Source organism: Ascaphus truei, chromosome 5 (genome assembly GCF_040206685.1).
Source record: "Ascaphus truei isolate aAscTru1 chromosome 5, aAscTru1.hap1, whole genome shotgun sequence".
Taxonomy (NCBI): Eukaryota; Metazoa; Chordata; class Amphibia; order Anura; family Ascaphidae; genus Ascaphus; species Ascaphus truei.
This window is the reverse complement of record NC_134487.1, coordinates 195849330-195876049: the sequence shown is the minus strand read 5'-3', so window position 1 is coordinate 195876049 and position 26720 is coordinate 195849330. Positions and strand designations below refer to the sequence as shown.

The window sequence follows — 26720 nt, the reverse complement described above, 5'->3', positions numbered from 1 at the left end:
GTGATTTCATATAATGTTGGTGTTAATAAAATTTGTTTAAATTATAATATAACATAATAACGTGCATAATATTCTATAACTTGCTAACTGAAAATAAACCAATGTAAATAAATAAATATACTGATAATATATATATGCAAATACATAAATACTAACAGTAATAAACTGACTATATTAGAGAATATTATTGCCTATTAGCTAATGCCATACTAACCTAAACTAATATATTGAGGTGAAGTTGAATTTAAATATTGATCATAACTATGTGAAATTTAATGATATTTACAATAGATATATTTGTTATTTAAAAAACAATTAAACAAGTGTAGACCTATATAGGGTAAATATACAAATGTAAAATGGAATGAACCATTTGAAATGGCAAACTGAATAGACTATGGGCATATATAACCTGGAAAGGAAGAACAACAAGCCCAGGGGCATGAGGATGCCACATGGAACCACAATAGTGGCACTCGATGTAGCAGTAAGTGGGTGTCCCTACTATATCAGTGAAGCAATAACCAAATCAGGGAAGACACAGACAACAAAAGAAGAACAGATTTAGACCAATATACTTGTGTTTATACACTCATTTAGACCTTTAGGTAATAGCGTGTCAAGGGAGTAAATCCAGAAGGATTCCCTGACACAAAATGCTTTAAATCTATCACCTCCTAGTTTAGTATGAGGTATAGTCTCAATTCCCATGATTTTACGTTGACTAGGATTTTTCGAATGAACTTGAGAAAAGTGTCTGGGACATTGTGCGCCAGAACCCCCCCTATGCTCAAGGAATAAGATGCACAGTGCTCTTTTGGTACGACCTACATATTGGATGTTACACAAACACGAGAGAAGATACACAACATATGTAGATAAACAGTTGACAGAACTCTTTAGCTGATGCATCGAATTGTTACTGTGTGAAGAAATGTGTCAGACATTATGAGATGTTTGCATGTAATGCATCTTGATCTACCACATTTCCTATTCCCATTGACAGACTGACAGTCACCCAAAATCTGAACAGTATTACTAAGTTTACTTGGTGTTAATAGATTTTTTGATATTCATAGCTTTACGAAAAATGATGGGTGCTGTAGGGGAAAGCTGATCTTTAAGATGGGGATCTGAAAGCAAGACCTTCCAATGTCTGTTGACAATAGTTTTAATTTTGTTTGAGTAACCGGTACATTTTGTAATAAATTTCACACTATCCTCAAAAGAGTTCCTACTTTTGAGACGGGAGCATCTGCACTAAATTTTAGTTTTTTTATTTCATAAGCAGATCTTGACGTTCAATGGCTCTAACTTTATTGAAAGACCCCTGTATGATGTTGTGATTATAACCTTTTTGTCTGAAGTTGTCAATTAGACGACACGACTGCATCTCAAAGGTGCAGTCTGAAGAGCAGTTTCTTCTGAGCCTATTAAATTGGCTCAGGTGGATATTACGTAGCCATTTTGGGTGATGGCTGCTCGTCACGTGAAGATAACTGTTAACCACCACATCTTTGAAATGCACTCATGTATTGATGTTGCATTCCTCATCAATCGACAACTCCAAGTCCAAAAAAACTGTACATAAAGGGCTATTTTGATGGGTGAATCTGAGGCCAAAATTATTATTGTTAAATTCATCAAGGAGTTGCTCGAGAGTGCCCCAATCCCCTTCCCATATGATAAGGATCTCATCAATATAGTGGCCAAAGAACACCAGGCTCGCCACCAGCCGTGCATTAGACCAGATGTATTTGGTCTCCGAGTACCCCATAAAGAGGTTCGCGTAGCTGGGGGCAAACCTGGTGCCCATGGCCGTACCACAGGTCGGGAGATGGAAGCAATCACCGAACAAAAAATAATTATGTTCCAAGATAAAGCCGATAAGGGAGAGAATGATTCTGCACTGTGTGTCATGCAAATTTCCATCACCTCTCAAGAAGTGCCCAATCGCCTCGAGACCCTTGTCATGCTGGATACACGTGTATAATGATTGGACATCACAGGTGGCCCATTGATAGGTAGATTTCCAGTGAATCAGAGAGAGAGAGAGTCTATGACGTGGAGCGTGTCCCTGGTATGCAATGCTAATTGGACCACATAAGGCTGTAGAAAGTGGTCCACATATTTAGACACGCTCAACGTCATATAATCCATCCCTGAAATAATAGGCCTACTTGGTGGGTTCTTGAGGCTCTTGTGCACCTCGGGAGGTGATAGAAAATAGGTATACGTGGGTTAGCAATGTATAGGAAGCGGAACTCATCTTCATTAATGAGCCTCTTTTCCAATGCCTGTTTTAGCAAAGAGTATAACTCCAATTGATAACCCAGAGTGTGATCATCACTTAGCAGTTTATAAGAGTCATGATCTGATTCTAACCTCATTGCCTCAGCCACGTATAGCTCATGATTCTGTACCACAATGCTTCGCCCCTTATCGGCCTGTCTGATAGTAATTTGATGTGCCAATTTTTTAGGTTCCTTAAGTGTCTCAGATTCACCCAAAGAAAGGATGCCTTTAATGTAGGGAGATTCCGTGCATAATTTCTCAAAGTCCTGTAAAACCAGTGTATAGAATGTATCAATATAACTACCACTAGATTACATAGTTACATAGTTACATAGTTACATAGTTACATAGTAGATGAGGTTGAAAAAAGACGTACGGCCATCAAGTTCAACCTATGCTAAATTCAGACAACAGATACTTTATTTTATATCTATACTTACTTATTGATCCAGAGGAAGGCAAACAAAAAACCCCATTAAGGGGAAAAATTAATTCCTTCCTGACTCCAAGAATTGGCAATCGGATTAATCCCTGGATCAACATCCTTCCCATGTATACTTATTTGGTATATTCCTGTATACCTTTCCCATCTAAAAAGATGTCCAACCTTTTTTTGAACAAATCTATTGTATCTGCCATCACAGTCTCCATGGGTAATGAATTCCTTATTTTAACTGCCCTTACTGTAAAGAACCCTTTCCTTTGTTGCTGGTGAAATTTGCTTTCCTCCAACCTTAAGGGATGGCCCCGAGTCCTTTGTACTGCCCGTGGGATGAATAGTTCATTTGAAAGCTCCTTGTATTGGCCCTGAATATATTTGTATATAGTTATCATATCCCCTCTTAGACGCCTCTTTTCTAATGTAAATAAATCCAATATAGCTATCCTCTCCTCATAAGTTAGAATGTCCATCCCCTTTATTAATTTGGTGGCTCTTCTCTGCACTCTCTCTAGTTCCATAATGTCTTTTCTTAGGATTGGTGCCCAAAATTGTACTCCATATTCAAGGTGTGGTCTTACTAATGCTTTGTAAAGGGGCATAATTATGTCTACTTCCCTTCCATCCATTGCCCGTTTGATGCAAGATAAGATCTCGTTTGCCTTTGCAGCTACTGCATGACATTGGGCACTATTGCTAAGCCTGCTGTCTACAAGCACTCCTAAATCCTTCTCCATCAAGGATTCCCCCAATATATCTCCATTTAATTTGTAAGTCGCCTTTTTATTCTTGCATCCCAAATGCATAACCTTACATTTATCTGTATTAAACCTCATTTGCCATTTACCTGCCCACGTTTCCAGTCTCTCCAAGTCCTTCTGAAGAGAAATTTCATCCTGCTCTGACTCTATTACCTTACACAATTTAGTATCATCAGCAAAGATGGAGACTTTGCTCTCGATCCCAAGCTCAAGGTCATTAATAAACAAGTTAAAAAGCAGGGGTCCCAGTACCGATCCTTGAGGTACTCCACTCACGACTTTAGCCCAACCTGAAAAAGTTCCATTTATGACAACCCTCTGTTGTCTGTCCTTTAACCAGTTTTCAATCCAGGTGCATATATTATTACTGAGTCCAATTTTCTTTATTTTGTACACCAACCTCTTGTGTGAAACCATATCAAAAGCCTTTGCAAAATCTAAGTAGACCACATCAACTGCATTACCCTGGTCTAAATTCCTACTTACCTCCTCAAAGAAACAAATAAGGTTAGTTTGGCAAGATCTATCCTTCATAAATCCATGCTGACTATTACTAATAATTTTGTTTTCCATTAGGTATTCCTGAATATTATCCCGTTTTAAACCTTCAAGTAGTTTCCCTACTATTGAAGTCATGCTTACAGGTCTGTAATTCCCTGGGTGTGATCTAGCTCCCTTTTTATTAAATATAGGCACCACATCTGCTTTACGCCAATCTTGTGGTACTGAGCCTGTGGAAATGGAGTCCTTGAATATTAAATATAATGTTTTTGCTATTACTGAGCTTAACTCCTTGAGAACTCTTGGATGTATGCCATCGGGGCCAGGTGCCTTATTTACTTTAATTTTTTCAAGTCGCTTATGAACTTCTTCCTCAGTTAACCAATTGGTCATTAATATTGAGGTTGTGGCTTCCTCCTGTGGCACTACTATTGAACCTGATTCTTCCCTGGTAAACACAGAGGCAAAGAATTTGTTTAGTACCTCTGCTTTTTCCTTATCTCCAATAATCTGCCTACCCATCTCACACTGATCCTATATTTTCTTTTCTCATTTTTTTGTTATTAAGGTACTTAAAGAACTTTTTAGGGTTGACCTTACTTTCTATTGCAATCCTTTTTTCATTATCCATTTTTGCTAATTTGATTGCCCTTTTGCAATTTTTGTTACATTCCTTATAATTCTGATACGATGTCTCTGTCCCTTCTGACTTAAAGAATCTAAACGCCTTCCTCTTCTTGTCCATTTCCTCCCCTACCTGTTTATTTAAGATTGACAGGGTAGAATATAGATTTCGGCTTGAATGAGGTCTGTACTACTCTCAATGGGAGAGAATCTTCAATATAATCTAGCCAGTCCTCAGTAGACCCATCCATTTGTGAAAAGGGACATGGCGGGCCTGCTTGTGAGGCAGAGTCCCCCATAAGAGCCACCAGATCCATTAGGCAACCAAAATCAACCTCACTCAGTTCACAAGACAAATTATCATTGACCTTCGCCGATCTTAGAGAGAAATAGCGTTTAAGTGTCAATTTGCGTACAAAACTATTAAGATCGACAAAGAGATCAAATGCTCTTGGTTTAGAACTCAGGGCAAAATGTAGTCCATTGTTCAGGAGTGTCATTTGGTGAACTGTAAGTATATGTTTGGAAGGATTAAAGATGCCACTGGGACTTGGAATTTTTATTCCTGATCTGTTCTTCTTTTGCTGTACTTGCCTCTCTGCTCGAGTTCCTCTTGTCCTCTTTTTAGTCTCTTGGATGTGTTTGATGTCAAATGTTCACCAGCAGAGCTGGGGCTCTCACTCCCACCTTTTTATACACTAATCCATGACATTGCAACATTCAGGGCCAGCCCTAGCCCTTGATTGGTGGGTTGAAATGCAACATAACAGTAGTTTCATGAAAAATGTTACAGGGAAAGGTCACAGACAGTTTTTGCAACATTTATCCTGAAACCAAAACTAACCCCTGGTCCCTGAAGTGCAGAAACCAGACTAAAACATAATACATGGATATACATACACATAATACAACTGTATTATTGACAGGATGGTGTAATGCAGGGATTGACCTTTATTAAACTCAGCCACATTTACCCTTACCATCACACCGTATATTATTAATCTATGTATATACAGGGACGTGCAGTGTGGGTGCTGTATATTAATGACTGTGTACACACAGGGACTGTCACGGTGGACACAACTTTTCAACACATATATATTTCTGGATACTTGATTGATCACAACAAGGAGCAAAATAAATTGTGATTTATTTCCTGGGATGACAAACACACAACATCTGCAGAATACACTTAAAACAACACTTACTGGGATAAGGGAATGAAATAGATTGTCCTTTGCATGCAAGCGTAAGAAATGCAGTCTTGGTTTAAAGGTCCCGTGGCTAGATCGCAACTTGCCGATCTAACAACTCAGCCACCTCAAAGAATTTCGTAGGGATTTGTTAGAATTCGTTCGGGAGTCACCAGAGCTAACGAATTCTGAAGTTTGGGGTAAATCCTTAGTTGCATTGTTATCAACATCTTGCCTTTTGGAATGGCTGCCTCTGTGCTTGATCAAAGTCTTGTGTAAAGTGTAGTCACATCATGGATAATAGGAATCACACCGGGGACAGCTATGTAGAAACAGTTATAGGTGATTCCTGGCAACCTTTAACATGAGCACCCAATCCCCGCTGTGAAAATATTTAACACACCAATAGCCACGTTGCCCGCAGTTTGCAAACCCGGGCAAAAAGGCTTTCCGGTTCGCAAAGCGCATGTGTCGGCTTGACACCCCGGCAACTTAGCATATGTGGGATACACCCACTTGCTGGCGCCTCTTAGTCTGAGGTTTGACCCAAAGGTGTCAATGGTCCGGGGTCTTGTATCACACGATCCAGGGGGAGCATAGGGAAAAAACATAAAAAAAGCTCTAAGTGCAGATGTATAAACAGTGCTGGGAGTATCCCTATAAAGCTTGGCTCCTGTGTTATTCCTACTCACAAGAAAATAGTAATTTTCAGGCAATAGAGATCAATAAACTGATGGGTGTGTATCACTGGCTTCCGTACTTCACGGGATGTACCTCAGCGAGAGAGGGAGAAGAACACACATAGTACAGTTCTGTCGATTATGACCCTTTATAAAAAAAGCTTGTAAAATGCACACTTACAGTGTCTCAAAGTTAAAACAGCATTTGTAGCTATAAAAGCTAAATGACGCGGCTTGGATGAAGGTAAACACCGTCTCTCACCACACCATCTCCGTCTGGAGCTCCGATCCGATCACCACCTCCGTTTGCGGGCGGCGCTGCTTCGCTTCCGGTCGCAGAATGATGTCGTCACTTCCGGTTGCGGCGTAACAGCGGACCGTCGGTGTATGCGTGGAGTACCCAGGAGTCCTCTTCCCCAGCAGCGTCACGTTGTAGGTGGTACAGCTCTACGCGTTTCGCCTGTTCATTGAATCGGCTTCCTCAGGAATGTACCTGTCCCTGTCTTATGTCTGCAATTTATACTGCATATATTAAACAATTAAGCAATAAAAAACCTGATCTGCATATAATTAAACAATTACTATAAAAGGCCTATACTGCATCATTGAGGAGTGGATACGTGGGGATACCCTAAACAGGGGAAATGGCTAACACAAATAATAATGTCCATTGAGGATATTCATACATCGTTAGAATACACAGAGACAATCTTACATCAAGGTATAACAATATAATAACAATAACTGTTGGCCACAATATTCAGGGATTTCTACTAGATGTTGATTGAAATGTACAATACACTATTGTTGTTGAGAGAACGAATAGATGATTCTTACTAGTGATTATTATGTGGGACTGATTGTACTAATAGTCGACACCCCTTATCACTACACGCAATGTCAAACAATCTATAGTGGGATATTCAAGATCATAATCTAAACATGAAATTATTCTAAGCATAAAATCATTCTAGGCATAAAATATTATTATTCCTGACATCTCTATACAGTTACTAAAGAGCATTCTAGATCACGATACAAAATAGGGTAACCTTATGGATATTGCAATTTAACAGAGGGAGACAAGAGAGGGAGAGAGAGGCAGGCATCAGTGTCATCACAAAAAGGGTACAATATCAATTTCCATGTTTAAACCCCTCGGGGATAGTGTCCTCATTTTGTGGATCCAAAATGTTTCCCTCTTTCTTAATTCCACATTTCTATCCCCCCCTCTCCAATGTTGCAGAACGTGTTCGATTGCAATGAAGGTCAAGCCAGCACTATCTCCCTGATGGAATTTGGCAAAATGATTGGATACACTATGTGTTTCTAATTTCCTTTTAATACTACTTAAATGTTCCAAGATTCGTGTCCGAATAGGTCTTTCTGTTTTTCCATTATATTGCATTTTGCAAGGACACTCTAAAAGATATACGACATGATCAGTTCTACAAGTCATGCAGGAATCTATAAGGAATTTTCCCCCCGTAATACTTGAAACAAATTCTGTGTTGCTGGCTGACCTAAACTGACAAGTTCTACACGCTCTGCATCAATAAAAACCTTTATTTGTCTGCAACCAACTATTTCCCTCTGATTTTATGGTTCTAAGTGCACTAGGTGCCAAATGTTGTTTCAAGTTGGCTGCTTTTCTAAATATTATATTTGGTTTATCAGGAATACTTGTTCCTAGAATGGGGTCACTCTTCAGGATTTCCCAATGTTTATTAATAATGGTTTTTATTTCTCCTGCTTCCCTGCTGTAATTGGTTAAAAATGCATTATTAAATCTTCCCTCTCTAGTGTTGGTTTTGATCTTGGGTTTTAGAAGGTCTGTTCTATTCATTTCATCCACCTTTTGTATCGCTTTGTCTAACATATTCTCATTGTAGTTTTTTCTACAAATCTCTGTTTCAGCATATTAGATTGTGATTTGTAAGATTCATTTTCGCTACAATTTCTTCTGATACGGGAAAATTGTCCAGCTGGCACATTGTCCATCCATTTAGGCAAGTGGCAGCTGGACCTTAAAATGTAGTTGTTCTTGTCTGTATTCTTGAAATATGTTTCTGTTTTGATTTTACCATCTTCCACATAAATACTTAAATCAAGAAAATTGACGCGCTCCTGAGTCTGTACACTGGTGAACTTGAGGTTACTGTCATTGTCATTAAGTGTGTTTAAAAATCCCTCCAGTGACTCACTGTCTCCCTTCCAAATCAGGAACGCGTCATCAATGAAACGGCGCCAGAGGACTAGGTTCGCCCCTGGTCCTTCATGGGACCAGATCTTTTGGTCTTCCCAAACTGCCATAAACAAGTTTACGTAACTGAGGGCGAACCTAGTCCCCATCGCCGTTCCACACCTTTGTAAATAATAACTGTCTCCGTACCAGAAGAAAGTGTGCTCCAAGATAAATCTAATACCATCTACAATGAATTTTGCTTGAGTGTCAGGAAGATCTTTATCTTTTTGTAAAATCTTGTATATCGCCTCACATCTCTTTGTATGTTGAATGGATGTATAAAGGGAGGTTACGTCATACGTTGCCATCATGTAATCTTCTTCCCACTTTATTTTATCCAATGTATTCAGAATGTCAGCTGTGTCACGTAAATACGCTTTGTGTTGGGTTACATATTTCTGTAAAAACTTATCAATGTATAATGAAAGATTGGCCGTTAGTGAGTCAATCCCTGAGACGATGGGTCTGCCTGGGGTATTGACTACACTCTTATGCACCTTGGGTAGATGGTAAAACACAGGAAGCCTTGACTTTTCACGATACAAAAATGTATATTCGTCTTCATCTAGGATTCCTAAATCTTTACCTGCATCGAGTAAATTCTTCAATTCTCCTGTGAAGACTTTCAATTGGTTTGTACCGAGTTTTAGATATGTGTCTTGATCATTGAGAAGTCTATATGATTCTTTATCGAAGTCCACCTTGTCCATGAGGACTACCCCCCCCCTTATCAGCTTGTTTTATTATAAGATCTTTATTGGCCATGAGTTCCTTTAAAGCAACCTTCTCCTCTTTAGATAAGTTATGTTTCATTTTAGTTTTATTTAACATAAGGTTCTCAAAGTCATTATTAATCATCTGGAAGAAAACCTCCAGATGATTACCCTTGGCAAACAGGGGATTAAAGGTGGTTTTTCGGTTTTAGGCCCGAATGGACAAAGTCAAGCTCTTGTTGAACTACTGGGGATGCAACATACTCTAGTCTCGGTTCAAGATTTTTCCCTAAAAAATAACGCTTAACTGTTAATTTGCGAAGGTATATATTTGCATCAATGAACAAGTCAAAGCTGCTGTGTGACCTCATCGGTGCAAAAGACAAACCCTTAGAGACTACGCTGTTCTGAATATCTGTGAGTGTAATAGAGCTGAGATTAAAGATATTGTTATCTAATCTTGTGTGCTCCTTTTTGGTTCTCTCTCTTTTTCTTCGTCCCCTCTTTCCTCTGAATTTCTTACCCTTTTTGTGGTCAATCGTATTTCTCTCTCTTTCAATGAGAGGAATTTGTTGTCTCTGTCCCTGGGAGTTGAGGGCCCTTCTGCCCCTAAAAAAGACTCCTATCCTTGTTCTAATTCTGGATTATTTTCACTACCCTGTCTGTCTCTTATTTCTTTCCTATCTGGTGAAATCCTGGACTTATGGAGTCTCTCTCTTTCTCTTTTTTCCTTTTTTTCTTGATCTATAGGGGTGTAATTGGCTCTCTCGTCCCTAGTGGGTTCACTTTTTTTATATGTAGATTTTTCTCTATGTGTTGATTTATTTGCCTTGTTAACCTTAGTAAATTCTCCGTGATGATTATCCTGTTTTGGTCTTGTATCTCTTGAACTAGATCTATCATTCTCAGTCCCATTTTTACTATGGTATGATCTATGATGTTCATTGTTACCCCTATATTTGGGTCTCCCTTGACACCATTTCTTATGGAAGCTTTTATTCTTTTTCCAATCTCTCTCTTCATGTTTCAAGTAATCCTCCTTGTCTCGCTGAAATTTCCCTGATTTATTGGTGTTAACTTCTTTGGCTAGAGTGTCTAATTTTTTCTGTAGTTTCTGATCTTTATCTCTGAATTCTGGGGTATTTTCCATTGGGGTGAGTTTTTCCTTGATGGCATCAATCTCTTCATCAAGTATTTTTAAATGGATTCTTTGTTGTTTTAATGGCAATTCTATTAATTCAAATGAACATCTATCCAAAACAGCATTCCAGCTGTTTAGAAATTCTGTATCCTCTAAATCAAATGAGGGTTTCTTTAAAACCCTCAAACCCCTTGGAATCCTACCACACTTTTGTACTTCTCCAGAAAAGTGACATCTAGCCATTTCCTTGTATCTTTTATCATAATTCTTTATAATTGAGTACATTCTGTTTCCAGCATTTTCTCTATACACTACCGACACCATTTATTCGAGCAGGGCTAGTTCCGCAAGCCGGGGGATGCCCCGGCTTGCTAGCCCCACTCCCTCGGCGTGCCGCGCGTCACCGATGTGCGGTCACGCGTCATCGGGTGCCAGAGCCCCCTGCACGCGCGTCCAGGGCTCCCCGAGGGAGCCCTGGTGTCCCGCGATGTGGGGGACGGCGGCAGGGGGTTCCGGGGGACCCGGCGGACCCGGCAGCGGGAGGGAGAGCGCCCCGATCGGAGGGCGCTCTTCCACTGCTTCGGCGCGTGCCCGGCACCCTCCGGCGCGCGCCACGTTACTGCTGCGGCCGAGAACGGGCAAATGCTCGAATAAACTCGGCCGCAGCAGTATCATCATCAGCTATTGTCTCTTCCACAGGTGGGTCATCAAAGTTCACATATCTCAATAATCTCTTTGAGAAAACATTAGATGTACCACTGTGGTGTCCATACTAGATATAGGATAGATAAGCAGCCCAAACACCAGAAAACAAAACAATTGTGCAGCAAAAAGGTGTAAACAAGACGCTACGCCCTAAATATATCAGTGACAAATTGCGATTTAAAAGTGCAATATAATGACTCACAAGTGAAAAGAAAGTTAAATGTAATACCCCTCTGCTTCAACCCTCTGGTGGGGTTGTTTTCATTTATCCCCAAAGAGTAGAACTTGTATCACACGATCCAGCGGGTGCATAGGGAAAAAAACATAAAAAAGGCTCTAAGTGCAGATGCATAAACAGTGATGGGAGTATCCCTATAAAGCTTGGCTCCTGTGTTATTCCTACTCACAAGAAAATAGTCGTTTTCAGGCAATAGAGATCAATAAACTGATGGGTGTGTATCACTGGCTTCCGTACTTCACGGGATGTACCTCAGCGAGAGAGGGAGAAGAACACACATAGTACAGTTCTGTCAAAAATGACCCTTTATAAAAACAAACTTGTAAAATGCACACTTACAGTGTCTCAAAGTTAAAACAGCATTTGTAGCTATAAAAGCTAAATTACGCAGCTTGGATGAAGGTAAACACTGTCTCTCACCACACCATCTCCGTCTGGAGCTCCGATCCGATCACCACCTCCGTTTGCGGGCAGCGCTGCTTCACTTCCGGTCGTGGAACGATGTCGTCACTTCTGGTCGCGGCGTAACAGCGGATCGTCGGTGTATGCGTACCCAGGAGTCTTCTTCCTCAGCAGCGTCACGTTGTAGGTGGTACAGCTCTATTCGTTTCGCCTGTTCATTGAATCGGCTTCCTCAGGAGTGTACCTGTCCCTGTCTTATGTCTGCTATATATACTGCATATATTAAACAATTAAGCAATAAAAAAGCTGATCTGCATATAATTAAACAATTACTATAAAAGGCCTATACTGCATCATTTATATTCGTCTTCATCTAGGATTCCTAAATCTTTACCAGCATCACGTAAATTCTTCAATTCTCCTGTGAAGACTTTCAATGGGTTTGTACCGAGTTTTAGATATGTGTCTTGATCATTTAGAAGTCTATATGATTCTTTATCGTAGTCCACCTTGTCCATGAGGACTACCCAATCAGCCAATCAGAGTAGGGATGGAGTTCCCACGCTCTGATTGGCTACCGTACCATGTGTGGACGGCCATGTTTCTTTTAATGACGTCATCTTAAAGGCAATTGAAGCAAAGTCATTCTGATTGGCTGTTCTTTCATTGCCTTTAAGTGACGTCATCATTTTTTTTTTATCGGCCAAAACACATGGTTTTCACGGCCCAATCAGGGCTGTGGGAACCATATGACGAAAATGTGACGTCATAGGCCTTTAAAAGCCTATGTCGTTTCATTTTTAAGCCAGCTGCTGAGGAGGAAGGACCTCCTACAGAAGAAGAAGGCCAGGGCGTGGCCGAAGATGGGTAGAACACCCCGGAAGAAGATAGAAGAAAGAAGAATACAGATGAAGATGGATTACAATTAGAAGACCCGTGGATTGATTTGGATTTTTAGTTTAATGTTTATTTTTTTATGCTTTGTTATTTTATGGGTTCCTGTGCCTGGTGGTTTTGATCGTGAGTAACCAGTTCAACGGGAGTCGGTGGGGGCAAGTAATGGTAAGTGAACTAAAGAAATGTATTTCATTGAACTTGTTAATTTTTTTTAATTCTTTTCTTTACATATTTATTTAATTATCTGTGGTATATCATTTCTTGCCACTGTATGTATGTATGTATGTATGTATGTATGTATGTCTAGAGAGATATATACATACAGGGTAAGAAATGATAGTGTTTTAAAAGCTTGATTTGATGTGTTTTTAAATATTTTGACTATGCATCTATGCTTACATGTGTGTTTAAAGTCTTTTAAAATTAGATAGATGTAATCGTTGCTATTGTATGTTGTATTAGAGGTCAGGGTTAGCCTTGGTTGTCAATTTTTTATGCTTGTTGGTACTTATATATTTTCACAGGCTACATTGCTCTGTTGCAGGTTTGAAGTAGTTAATTGTTTAATTGTTAGGGATGGAATGTAAATTGTTTAGGGATGGAATGTAAATTGTTTAGGGATGTCATTAATGAATGGTAATTGATTTATGTTTACCGGATTGGTTACAATAGTACAGTATATTTGTTTGGAGTTATCTGTATTTTGCTTGCAATGTTATTGTTAACATTCATTTGCAGAATGTATATTGTGCTTAGATTGTATGCATCATATATACAATGTAAATGCAATGTGTTGATTGTGCTTTGAGGTTTTTGATTGGCATTTGATCTTTTTGATTGTAATATCAGTTAGGATTATGAAAGGAAATTACTTGTATTGTAGTGTGTATTTATGGAGAACTGTTATTTTGAGTACAGCATGTTTTTGATAACCCTTCTACATTTATTTGTATATTGGTTCATCATGTGTGTGTGTGTATATATATATATATATATTTGCATGATGAAGCTAATGTACAAATTCATGGGTGAAGGGTGGGTATCGGGCCAGTGTGGCTTAACCCCTTAATTACCTTTGCGGTTATTATCTGATATGGTTTTTAAGGGGTTAATTGATATCTGAATGTAATTGCAATGTATTGGCTTTGTATTGGCTATGTTTTTTGTGGCCAAGACAAGGATGTTGCTGGCGACTGAGACTTCTTATTGATAAGGTCAGTAGTACTTAATTTATTTGAATATGCTAGTTAATGTTTTTAATAATGGGCAAATAATCTATTATCCCTATCTGGATAATAGTTATTTTGCACATTATTGTACTGTAATTGTTGGGTAGGGGGGGGGGTGTTCCCCAACGGTATGTGGGTAGGCCTCCCTTGTGGGTAGTGGGTGAGGGTGGTTAGGCCTCACGGGGTGGGGGGTTACTGTAGGAGGGTATGTAGGCATCCCGAGTGGTGGGTGAGGGTGGGTTAAACCCTTAATGACTATAGCGGTTAAAACCGCTATGGTGATTAAGGGGTTAGGGGACATTACTTTGGATGTTTTCATTGTTGTGTCTGTTTTGCAGCAGCGGAGGGGGCATGGGCAGGATGAAGATGAGGATGGCCTTCATCGCGGCAACCGGTAATGGGTAAGTGCTATATGTATTTAATGTATTTATTCTTGTTTATGTATTTGAAATACAAAGTGGGTGTATGTTGTTTATTGCAATGTTTATTGGGGGCAATTGTCCCCAATAAACATGCTATTCTGCCTTAACCCTTCATTGCCTTAGCGGCTATACGCTATGGTAATGAAGCAGCATTTCTGTATTTTAATAATATTGTGCGGGAGCAGGGGACCCCCTGACCTGAACCGCATTGATTTGTGGCTCAGAGACCCCCTGCTCACTGTACACTATTATTAAAAATACATTAATGTTGCTTCGTTACCGTAGCACATAGCCGCTAAAGTAAGGAATGATTGTGTTTTGATATGTGTGTTTTATTTATACTGTAGATGTGCAGAGGGTCTCCGGAGCTGAACCGCTTTGGGTTTAGGTCCAGGGACCCCCTGCTTCCAGAGATACAGACCCCTTTAGGGGGTGCCGATATCCCTCTGCTTTGTTTACATTCCGCGGTCACGTGATCGGGACCTTTAAATGCAGAGGGATACCGGCACCTCATAAAGGGGCCTGTATCTCGGGAAGCAGGGGGTCCCAGGACCTGAAACCAATGTGGTTCAGCTCCGGAGACCCCCTGCACATCTACACTATCAGTAAAAATGTATTTTTAATCATTTTTAATGTGCTGATGTTTGCGCCGAGAGAGCAGCGGATCTCTCTGCTGCAAACACAACTCGCCAAGGGACAGCTTCTCGGCAGCTTCTCGCCAGGCAGCCGTCTCGCCACCGGTTACTGGCCATTATTTCAAATGGTGGTGGCGCATTCATTCGCCAGGGATTCGGCCTTCCCTGCATACAGCGAGGTTAACACGCCAAAAACCTGGCGAATTGAAACCCTGTCGAATGCCATTTTTCGGCCCTTTCTGCATAGGCCCCCTAGTATAAATCCCTGAATATTGTGGCCAACAGTTATTGTTATTATATTGTTATACCTTGATGTAAGATTTTCTCTGTGTATTCTAACGATGTACTCAATGGACATTATTATTTGTGTTAGCCATTTCCCCTGTTTAGGGTATCCCCACGTATCCACTCCTCAATGATGCAGTATAGGCCTTTTATAGTAATTGTTTAATTATATGCAGATCAGCTTTTTTATTGCTTAATTGTTTAATATATGCAGTATAAATAGCAGACATAAGACAGGGACAGGTACATTCCTGGGGAAGCCGATTCAATGAACAGGCGAAACGCGTAGAGCTGTACCACCTACAACGTGACGCTGCTGGGGAAGAGGACTCCTGGGTACTCCACGCATACACCGACGATCCGCTGTTACGCCGCAACCGGAAGTGACGACATTGTTCCGCGACCGGAAGCGAAGCAGCGCCGCCCGCAAACGGAGGTGGTGATCGGATCGGAGCTCCAGACGGAGATGGTGTGGTGAGAGACGGTGTTTACCTTCATCCAAGCCGCGTCATTTAGCTTTTATAGCTACAAATGCTGTTTTAACTTTGAGACACTGTAAGTGTGCATTTTACAAGTTTTTTTTATAAAGGGTCATTATCGACAGAACTGTACTATGTGTGTTCTTCTCCTTCTCTCGCTGAGGTACATCCCGTGAAGTACGGAAGCCAGTGATACACACCCATCAGTTTATTGATCTCTATTGCCTGAAAATTACTATTTTCTTGTGAGTAGGAATAACACAGGAGCCAAGCTTTATAGGGATACTCCCAGCACTGTTTATACATCTGCACGTAGAGCCTTTTTTATGTTTTTTCCCTATGCTCCCCCTGGATCGTGTGATACAAGTTCTACTCTTTGGGGATACGTGATAACAACCCCACCAGATGGTTGAAGCAGAGGGGTATTACATTTAACTTTCTTTTCACTTGTGAGTCATTATATTGCACTTTTAAATCACAATTTGTCACTTGATATATTTAGGGCGTAGCGCCTTGTTTACACCTTTTTGCTGCACAATGGTCCGGCGTCTGCCACTTCTTAGGAGTCCGGCCATGTATACATTATAGTACTCTGGGGTCTTTCAACCCTGACACTTCTATAGACTGAGGGTCGCCGGTTCAGCGGTATCCCCTTGAAGTGCCAGGGAAGGAATACCCTCAGCTCATTCATCCTAACACAGTTTCATGTCAAAGGATTTTTCCCGGGCTTATAGAAAAAACATTTCCTGCCTGTACATTTTAAAATCACAGTTTATCACACTTTATTCAAACTTCATGTTCTGGGTGTACCATCACTGTAATTTTATATGTATCTTCGTGTTTTATTTATTTACACTTGCACACCAAAAATCAGTTTACCGAATTCTCACATCAATTGACACAGTTCCCAACACCAATTGACGCTCCGGCTTTCAAGTTAAGGCACGGATACATTCTATCGGTAAAACATCTTCAGATATAACCGCAAGCCACTTATTCAATTGACTTTTACAGGTTACAGGTCAAACCGATAGCAAATGGATACCCATTCTTTACACAGTCTGCTAACCGCAGCCACGCTTCTTCAATCAGTGCTTACTGTTATTCTCACTACGCCATCTTGTGTCTCCACAGAATATAGCAGGCAATGCATTCATTCTCAGTACAGCAGGCCGGGAATAGACTGCAAATGGGGGTTAAAAAGGCTGGGACAGGGCAAATACATTGGTGTAATGCAGAGACGGTTAACCCCTCAATTCCCAACATGAGTAAGGATTAATCAGCCAGTTATAACCTTAATTTTAGGCCTGATTAACCCTTCACTCGCCACAGGGACATGCAGTGAATTGTATATAATTACTGTGTATATACAGGGACGTGCAGTGCTCATGTTGTGCATTGATACTGTGTGTATACACATGGATGTGCAGCATGGGTGGTGTATTTTGATACTGTGTATACACAGTGAGGTTCAATGCAAGTACTATATATTTGTATATGCAGTGCTGTTGCTGTATATTAATACTCTGTGTATACAGGTGGCATGCATTGAGGGTGCATTACTTCTAAAATAGCACTGCTTAGTAAATGTGTGACCTGCAGAGCAATGTGCTGCTGGCCACTGAAGTGGTTAGATTCTGAGGGAGAGAGATATTTCTTTAAATTATTCATTTGTAAGGAAGAGGAAGCGATAATGAAAAGCACCCTTTCATGCCCCTTCATTCCAACGACTACTAATACGGCAACACTGTCTTTAATAGAGAGTAAGGTGCTAAAGTTTTGGGATCTATAGTCTGTGCAGGATCCACATTGTGGGTTTCACCTGTTGAACAGAATATACAGTGCTGTGTATTAATACTGTGTATTCAGAGGAACATGCAGTGCAGGAGCTGTGTACACTGGCGACACACTTTATTCGAGCTCGGCTAGTCCCACGAATTCGGGTATACCCGGGTGTATTGAGGTTTGTGACTGTTTTCTGCCCGAGTGCATTGAGTTATTTTCCGGCAGGGATTGAAGCATTTTATTCCCGTTGGCTGCAATACTGCACAGTATATATATATACTGCATTACAATTCATGAATTTATGCCATCTGGTAGACACGCGAAGCATTGCAGCCTATTAAATCCTAATCATTATCATTTAATAGATCAGCCGCCCATCAGCCAGGCATGAACCCAGGCTGGGAAGGCAAACGCAACGGGGCTTGTCAGAGGTGAGGAGCGGCGCATTCCAGGTATCTGCCAGGTACATACCGGATATTTGCTCGAATAAAGTGTGTCGGTGCAGTATTAAAACTGTGTATACATATAGAAATGCAGTGCTGGTGCTGTATATTAATACTGTTTAAACACGCAGATGTGCAGTGTGGGGGATGTATATTAATACTTTGTATACACAGGGACATGCAGTGCGTGTGCCGTATAATAATGCTTTGTGTATACATGGGGACACACACAGGGCTCCATAATAATAAACTGAACTGTGCAGTGCAGGGTGCTGTATACTATTACTCTGTGTAACTGGGACACGTTGTGCGGGGTGCTGTATATTAATACTCTATCTATACACAGGAACGTGAAGTGTGGGTTGCTGTTTTGCAATGGTGGCAATAAGGAACCCTTTGGTACTGAAGTCTACGCTACATTTAAGAATTGTAAAACAATCATGTCTGTCAGGGGAATGGTGGAAAACGGGACCAGGTGTGGAGACAACAAAGTGAGTTCAACGAGATCAGATTGTAATCTCTTATGGTGCCCTTATAATCACTAAGGAATCAGTGTAATTGGCTCCAGTAGTATAATGCGGTCTGGTAATGTAACGAGGCCCACCAGTATTATGGGACCTGGTAGTGCACACATAGCTGTACACAGAATGGTACAAACACAATTAATTTTTACCAATATACATGTGGTGCATTTGATTGCCCCGGATTTGCACCACATTTGTTGTGATACATACCACGTGGTACTTATTTTTGGTGCCTAATGATCTGAGAGAGACTTCAGCTAGATTCTCCCACTTCAAGGACAGGGCTGAAACTACCAGAACTCTACCTCTCCACATGTGATCAGCTCCTGCCAAAAGTAATCTTAACCCCTTCATAGCCACATAAGCCTCTATTACGGTTGTTGTATCCCCACATTTACCTGAAATATGCAGGGCAAATTCTCTGTAATTGACAGCGCACCTGTACATTCCAGAGCAATCTGCTTTGGTATCTATCTCCCAAAAGCAATGTGCCTCTGTGACATGCAAAGCAATGCGCTTCTGTATCTTGCAAAACAACGCACTTCTGTATCTTGCAGAGAAATGTGCTTCTGTATCTTGCAGAGAAATGTGCTTCTGTATCTTGCAGAACAATGTGATTCTCCATCTTGTTGAGTAATGCATCCCTCTATTTTGTAGAGCAGCATGCCCACTATATAGAAGAGCAATGCCATACTGTATATCTTGCATAGCAATGTGCTGCTTCCGTAGCCTAAAAGGGATATCTCCTGGTCTGTATTCTAAGACTTATATTTCCATCGCTCCCTTTTCAGATCTGCAACAACAGGCAATGCATGGACATCGACAGTGCTTACAGATCATCAGGCTGTTCCGCCAAGTGCAAAGGACACGCGGTGAGCTCCTGCTTAGCATATGTGCGGAGGACGAGTGGAGGGATGAAGTGCAATGGTTAAAAAGTAGACAATAAAGTAGTGGTGTTGTTGAAGAAAAGTCCTCCTTGGCGCTGGTCCTCAAAGTGATGTTGTGAATAGTGATAAGGAAAAACAAAAATAATAAATGGTGTAAATCCTCTATAAATCTATTAAGATCAATAACATCACAACGTGCGTGCATATAGTGATATAACACCTATAGCCAATGAAATAAACGCTAATCCTAAAAAAACCCCAATGAAAATACTCACAACTACAATTGAAATGAAATAATTAACTGTATCAGTGCTCAATTGTGAAAGTGCAACACAGTGGTACTGCAGTGAAAACAATGTGTATAGTGTAAGCCTTATATATATATGTGATTACACATACAGTGCTTACTGGAATCTAATAAAAAGCTGATATTAAATGATTTGATGATCTAATTAAAAGCATATACGTAGCTCCAAAATGGAGACGGATTGATGTCCAAATAGGAATAACATGGAATGAAGGAAGAGAAAAGAAAAACTCTCATGGTACAATAACGTAAGACATTTAATATAATAACACGAAAAATGATTGGAATCTCACTCACGGATTTCCGTTAAAAATGTGCATGTAGGTCAATTCAGATCAAGTGTGCTGGTGTATTCTTGTCTTCCAGGTAAGGGAGGAGCGCTCGTTCGTAAGTGATATATGAGAGAAAAAACAATATTAGTGTAGAAATAGAGACAATGATCTGTCTAATTAATGCTATATTGGTCTCACTCACAATATGCTTCTTCTATGATATACAGTAGCATGTCAGAGATCCTTCTCTCTCTGACGGTAGCCCTTTTATTAGATCTGCATTGGGGTATGGGTCAACGATTCAAGGCGTTTCGCATAAGCTTTGTCAAGAATCTCTTTGTGATCAAAGAGATTCTTGACAAAGCTTATGCGAAACGCTTTGAATCGCTGATCCTGGGAGGACTGGAGATTGAAGGGACTGGCATTGCTGTACCGAGACCATCCGAGAAGCCACTTCCGCCCTGAGTCAGATATATCACCGGAAGTGACATATGCGGATGTAGATGCGGATGCGTGCAGTTTACAGCAGAGGTGAAGACCAGACCAGGGAGACAAACGGCGAGATCCGAAGGTTCCCTCAGCAGTCCTCTCACATGAAACATTTTTACTATTGAAATGTGAGTGTAATATACCATTTGCTATTCTGTGCAATATATCATTTATACGTTATCACACTATTGCGACATCTCTCTTCTTTATTACATCCGTTGGCACACTGTATGAGGAAAAGCGACACATGATAGAAGGGGTACTATACTTACCACATACCCCAACGAAGATCTAATCAAAGGGCTCCCGTTAGAGAGAGAAGGATCTCTGACATGCTATATCATAGAAGAAGCATATTGTGAGTGAGACCAATATAGCATTAATTAGACAGATCATTGTCTCTATTGCTACACTAATATTGTTTTTTCTCTTTCTTCTCATATATCACTTACGAACGAGTGCTCCTCCCTTACCTGGAAGACAAGAATACACCAGCACACTTGATCTTAATTGACCTACATGCACATTTTGAACGGAAATCCGTGAGTGAGTTACCAATAATTTTTAGTGGTATTATATTAAATGTCTTACGTTATTTTACCATGAGAGTTTTTCTTTTCTCTTCCCTCATTCCATGTTATCCCTATTTGGACATCAATCCTTCTCCATTTTGGAGCTAAGTATATGCTTTTTATTAGATCATCAAATCATTTAATATCAGCTTTTTATTAGATTCCAGTAAGCACTGTATGTGTAATCACATCCATATAAGGCTTAAACTATACACATTGTTTTCACTGCACCATCACTGTGTGGCACTTTCAAAATTGAGCACTGATACAGTTAATTATTGCATTTCAATTGTAGTTGTGAGTATTTCCACTGGGTATTTTTAGGATTAGAGTTTATTTCATTGGATATAGGTGTTGTATCACTATCGGCACGCACGTTGTGGTGTTATTGATCTTAGTAAATACATAGAGGATTTACACAGTTTATTAATTTTTGTTTTTCCTTATCACTATTCACATCACTTTGAGGACCAGAGCCAAGGAGGACTTTTCTTCAACATATCTACAAGAAGGATTTTGGACAATCCATGAGTCATCCAGGCTGCAGGACTTCAATACACGTAAAGGTGTAATTCAGAATTGGATTGAGACTTTTATATTTTATATACAGTATATTTCTTTATCCTGTGGTTACTAGCGCTAGGTTATGTATACTCCATCAATAAAGTAGCGGTAATTTAACAGAACATAGGACTTGACTGCAGTAGTCTTGTGGAACAATTTAAGCACCTGCAATGCATTATAGTGCATGTTTCCTACTGCACCGACACACTTTATTCGAGCAAATACCCAGTATGTACCTGGCAGATACCTGGAATGCGCCGCTCCTCACCTCTGACAAGCCCCGTTGCGTTTGCCTTCCCAGCCTGGGTTCATGCCTGGCTGACGGGCGGCTGATCTGTTAAATGATAATGATTAGGATTTAATAGGCTGCAATGCTTCGCGTGTCTACCAGATGGCATAAATTCATGAATTGTAATGCAGTATATATATATACTGTGCAGTATTGCAGCCAGCGGGAATAAAATGCTTCAATCCCTGCCTGGAAAATACGTCAATGCACTCGGGCAGAAAACAGTCACAAACCTCAATACACCCGGGTATACCCGAATTCGTGGGACTAGCCGAGCTCGAATAAAGTGTGTCGCCAGTGTAAGTGCTGCTAAACTTCCAGCTCCACAAGACACCTTTTGACCCATTCACCTGCCTTATAGAGTAGCACTGCTTAGTCGATTTGGGCCAGTATCTGTATGGTGAGCAGATGTCCCTGTTTAGCCGGGACAGTCCAGTTTTTAATGAGGTGTCCCGATGCCCCAACAATTGTCAAAATTTCCCGGTTTAGTTGGGACAGTCCAAGTTATTAATGATTTCTCCTGGTGTCCTCTTGGTTTGGGCAGGTAAGAGGGGGGCGGAGGTTGGAGGAGATCAGAAAAGGATGCCTACGGCGGAGAGTGGGGCTGATCACATTAGATCAGCTGTAGCCTGTAGGAGGGAGGAGGAGAGCAGGGCTGTCTGGCTGCTAAACCACTGAAGCTTCTGGGCAGCAGGTGGTGCTGCAGAGCACTCCATAGTGGCTTACTCTCTAGATCTCCCAGTTCTGTGTGTGTGTATGTGTGTATGTGTGTGTGTGTGTGTGTGTGTGTGTGTGTGTGTATGTGTGTGAGTTTGTGTGTTTGTGTCTGTGTTGGTAAGTGTGTGTGTGTGTGTGTGTGTCTGTGTTGGTGTGTGTGTGTGTGTGTTTGTGTTGGTTAGAATGTGTGTGTGTCTGTGTTGGTTTGTGTGTGTGTGTTTGTGTGTGTGTTGGTAAGTGTGTGTGTGTGTGTGTGTATGTGTTGCTGTGTGTGTGTGTGTGTGTGTGTGTGTGTGTGTGTGTGTGTGTGTGTGTGTGTGTGTGTGTGTGTGTGTGTGTGTGTGTGTGTGTGTGTGTGTGTGTGTGTGTGTGTGTGTGTGTGTGTGTGTGTGTGCGTGTTGCATATTTAGAGTGTTTGTATATGTTGAATATGAATGTGTATTTATATATGTGTAGCTCTGGTTCCTAGCGAACACAGACCACTACCATATGCTGTATAACCGGTAGGCTCACAGGGCCTGAGCCTCTGCCATGGAGAGCCTGGGGTACGCGCAATACTTAATACTTGTTGCAGCGCCTCCACCTGCGACAGCTTCCGCCCGAGGGGAAGTGGTTCTTCGCAGGAACTTATGTACATTAACACACACACAGCGATATACCTTAACCAATTAACTTTACTGGCACAAACTTAATGACACAACCTCTCTCTTATTCTATCAGTAACAGGTTTCCCTCTTTGAGGAGACACTACACTCAGCGCCTTGCCAGACGCTCACTCTCGCCCTCTCTTCACCGGGTGATCCCACCCCGTGTCCAGTTCCTTCTTTGAATAATTCCCCCCACCCTCAAGTGAGACAGTGAATGTATATGTATGTGACTGCGTAGCCACCGTGTCCTGAGTGAATGATGATACCGTTGGTGCACTTGAAGTTTACCTGCCGGGCACTCCAGTACCCGGTCCTGCAACAGTCTTCACAAAGGATCGGTGTGGGCCTAGATGACGTCACCCGTAGGTGTCCGGGACGATCCCACCCAGACACGCAGCAACTTGGTAGCGGGGTCTGAGCCCAGACCTCCCGCCGACTTAGAACTGTCCCGATAGCAATCACACAACAGTAAGGGAATCCGGAACCTATCTATGGCCAGTCCCTAACTCAGCTTCACACTACTGGGGCTCAGGGCCTAACTGGGCCTGGGGTATGAGGCCTAGGTAGGGGGCGGACTGCCTCCCTACACCGGAGCGCCTTCTCCTTCCTCCTACAGCCAGCTCTGACCCAACGTGAGCCCAACTCCTTCCTTTTCCTCCCTTCCTCGCACCTGATTGGTCCTTGCACGTCACGGGGGGCCCGCAGGGCTGCTGGGACCCGTAGTTCCCTAACCTCCCTCCTATCCGAGCTCTCCTCCTTCACGGGATTTTTGCCCTTTGTCCGCGCATGTGCAACCTCCTGCCGGGCCAGTTCTGCACCTGCGCCAACCTTAACATGGCGGCTCCCTCTACGCGGAACCTCCGTTATCGGAGCGTTCCCTAAGTGCAGCATGTCCCACCCCACAACAACCAATGGGGGTAAAAGGGGTCCCGGCTACATCCTCCCCCCTGTGGATTCCAACGGCCCCACTTGGACGATACCTTTAAACTGGTACAACATTTATATATAGAAAAATGCATAACATACGACATTCCTCATTCTAAATCAGGTTGTACATTTCGCTAAACATCACAATCACTGATTTCACTCGATTGCGAGCCCACTGCTGAGCCTCATTGTGGGGTGCCCCAAACTGATCATAGGCCATCCTCATTTGAGGTTGCCCATTCCTTTGACTTCACCTTAACTGTTGCTCGGTCACTCCTTTGGGAGAGTGACTATCTTGGTCTTGAATCTCGAGTTCTTCCCTTGAGGGGGTTACAGTCTCTAAATTATCATGACTTGGTACAAAGCACGGACTCAGCGGGTCCAGTGCCGAATCTTCCGGAGCCACCTCATGGGGCGAGTGCTCCCCGAGCACTTTACCCGTAGCTCCGCCGGGAGGTGCTCTCTGTTGAGGGCCCCTTGAGAGGTTCCCTCTTGTGGATCTTCCTGAAGACTGAGTTCTCTGGCTCGTCCTCTTCCAATGTCGTCTCCCCATCCAACGAGGATGCAGGCCACTCCAAATCCCCCTCCTCCACTCGGGGAATAGGGAGCAAATGATTTCGGTGCCATGTCTTCACCCGACCCTCCAAGTCCTTAATGCGGTAGACCGGAAGACCGGGCATTTGTGAGGCTACCTCGTACACTCCCTCCCTCCATCGATCAGCCAATTTATGTTTTCCCGGTACTCCCAGGTTACGGAGGAGCACTGCATCGCCTGGTTTAATGTCTCTGTGTTTAACTTTATGATCATACCGCTGTTTATTCCCAGCGTTCAGTTTTTCAGTAGATTTCTCGGCTTGCAGGTTCTCTTGCAGAGTACATATCGGAAATGAGTAGTATTATGCACCCCATCCGTGGAGACTCTCAACCGTATATCCACAGGCAGTCGAGCTTCTCGGCCAAACATTAGAAAGTACGGAGAGAACCCCGTGGAATCGTGTCGCGTGCAATTGTAGGCATGCACTAGTGTTTCCACATGAAGACTCCATTCAGTCTTTTCTACCCCCGTTAACGTGCCTAACATGTCCAGTAACGTGCGGTTGAATCGTTCCGGCAGTGCATCCCCTTCGGGGTGGTATGGGGTAGTTCGGGATTTAGCGATATGTAAGATTTTTAGTAGTTCTTTTATTAAGTTGCTTTCAAAGTCTCTCCCTTGATCGGAATGTAGTCGTTGAGGAAGCCCATAAGGCATGAAGTACTTTTCCCAGAGCACCTTGGCCACCGTAATGGCTTTTTGATCTTTCGTCGGGAAGGCCTGGGCGTATCTAGTGTAATGATCCGTGATGACCAGCACATTGCCTATGCCGCGGCTATCGGGTTCAATGCATAGGAAGTCCATGCATACTAAGTCCATAAGCTCGGTGCTTTTTAAGTGGCCCATTGGGGCGGCCTTGGTGGGCAATGTCTTCCGCTGAATACACCGCACACACCGTCGACAGTGATGCTCTACTGCTTCTCTCATTTTTGGCCAGAAAAAACAATCTCCCACTAGTCCAAAGGTCTTGTCAACCCCCAAATGACCATGTTCATTGTGTAGAGCCTTCAGTACCAAGTACTGTAATCTTTTTGGTAGTACTAATTGTCTCCTATTCGGGTGGTTATGGTACTCTACAACTCGGTATAGCAAATTGTCTCGTATTTCGAATTTGTCGGCTTCCCGCATCAGTATACCTCCTACATCATCCGGAGCCTGTCTGAGGAGGGCCGGGCGGTTTTGCCGGATAGCATAGCGAATGGCCCCCGCAACTGGGTCTTGTTCTTGGTAGCGTACCACATCCTTCCAGGCTATGATCTTGTCCGGAGTGACGTTCATACCACTTGGGTCTCGATAGGCTTCCCGGATAGCGTTGGATGTGCATCCTAGAGAGTCAGCCACCCTTAATTCAGAGAACGCCACTTGATCATTGACTATGGCAGCGGTACAACACAGAGCCCATAGATATGTAGGGTGACCCGATTTTCAAATCTAAAAACATTAAAAAATAGAAAAAAATTAAATCATAAACTACACCGCCTTTTTTGCTATCTTCCCTCTCTCCACATCCTCTCCTCCCTCTCCACACAATCCACTCTCCTCCCTCCCCCACCCTGTCTCCTCCTCCTCCCCATCTTCTCTCCTCCCTCTCCTTTCCCATCCATTCTCCTCCCTCTCCCCTATCCTTTCACCTAACAAGCCCACATTTAGGGATGGTAGCACCTATGTCATTATGTCGGTCTCACTTACCCATCAAATATAAAGATCACTCCAAATAGAATAAATGGGAACATCTGTAGATTTTTGGTATACAGTGGAGTCCTAAACTCCCCAGGACCGTATTGACTTTTAGAGGCGGTCATTTAAATGTGCTCACACTCC

General features: G+C 42.0%; 1 protein-coding gene across 1 annotated transcript in view; it reads left to right on the top strand.

Moving 5' to 3' along the window:
• Positions 1 to 26720, top strand: part of LOC142495721 (zinc metalloproteinase-disintegrin-like cobrin) — a 475628-nt gene that overhangs the window by 397240 nt on the left and 51668 nt on the right. The window contains exons 16-17 of the mRNA XM_075601587.1: positions 18459 to 18603; positions 19428 to 19508. Coding sequence (XP_075457702.1) covers positions 18459 to 18603; positions 19428 to 19508 — 226 coding nt within the window. The remainder of the gene's footprint in view (positions 1 to 18458; positions 18604 to 19427; positions 19509 to 26720) is intronic.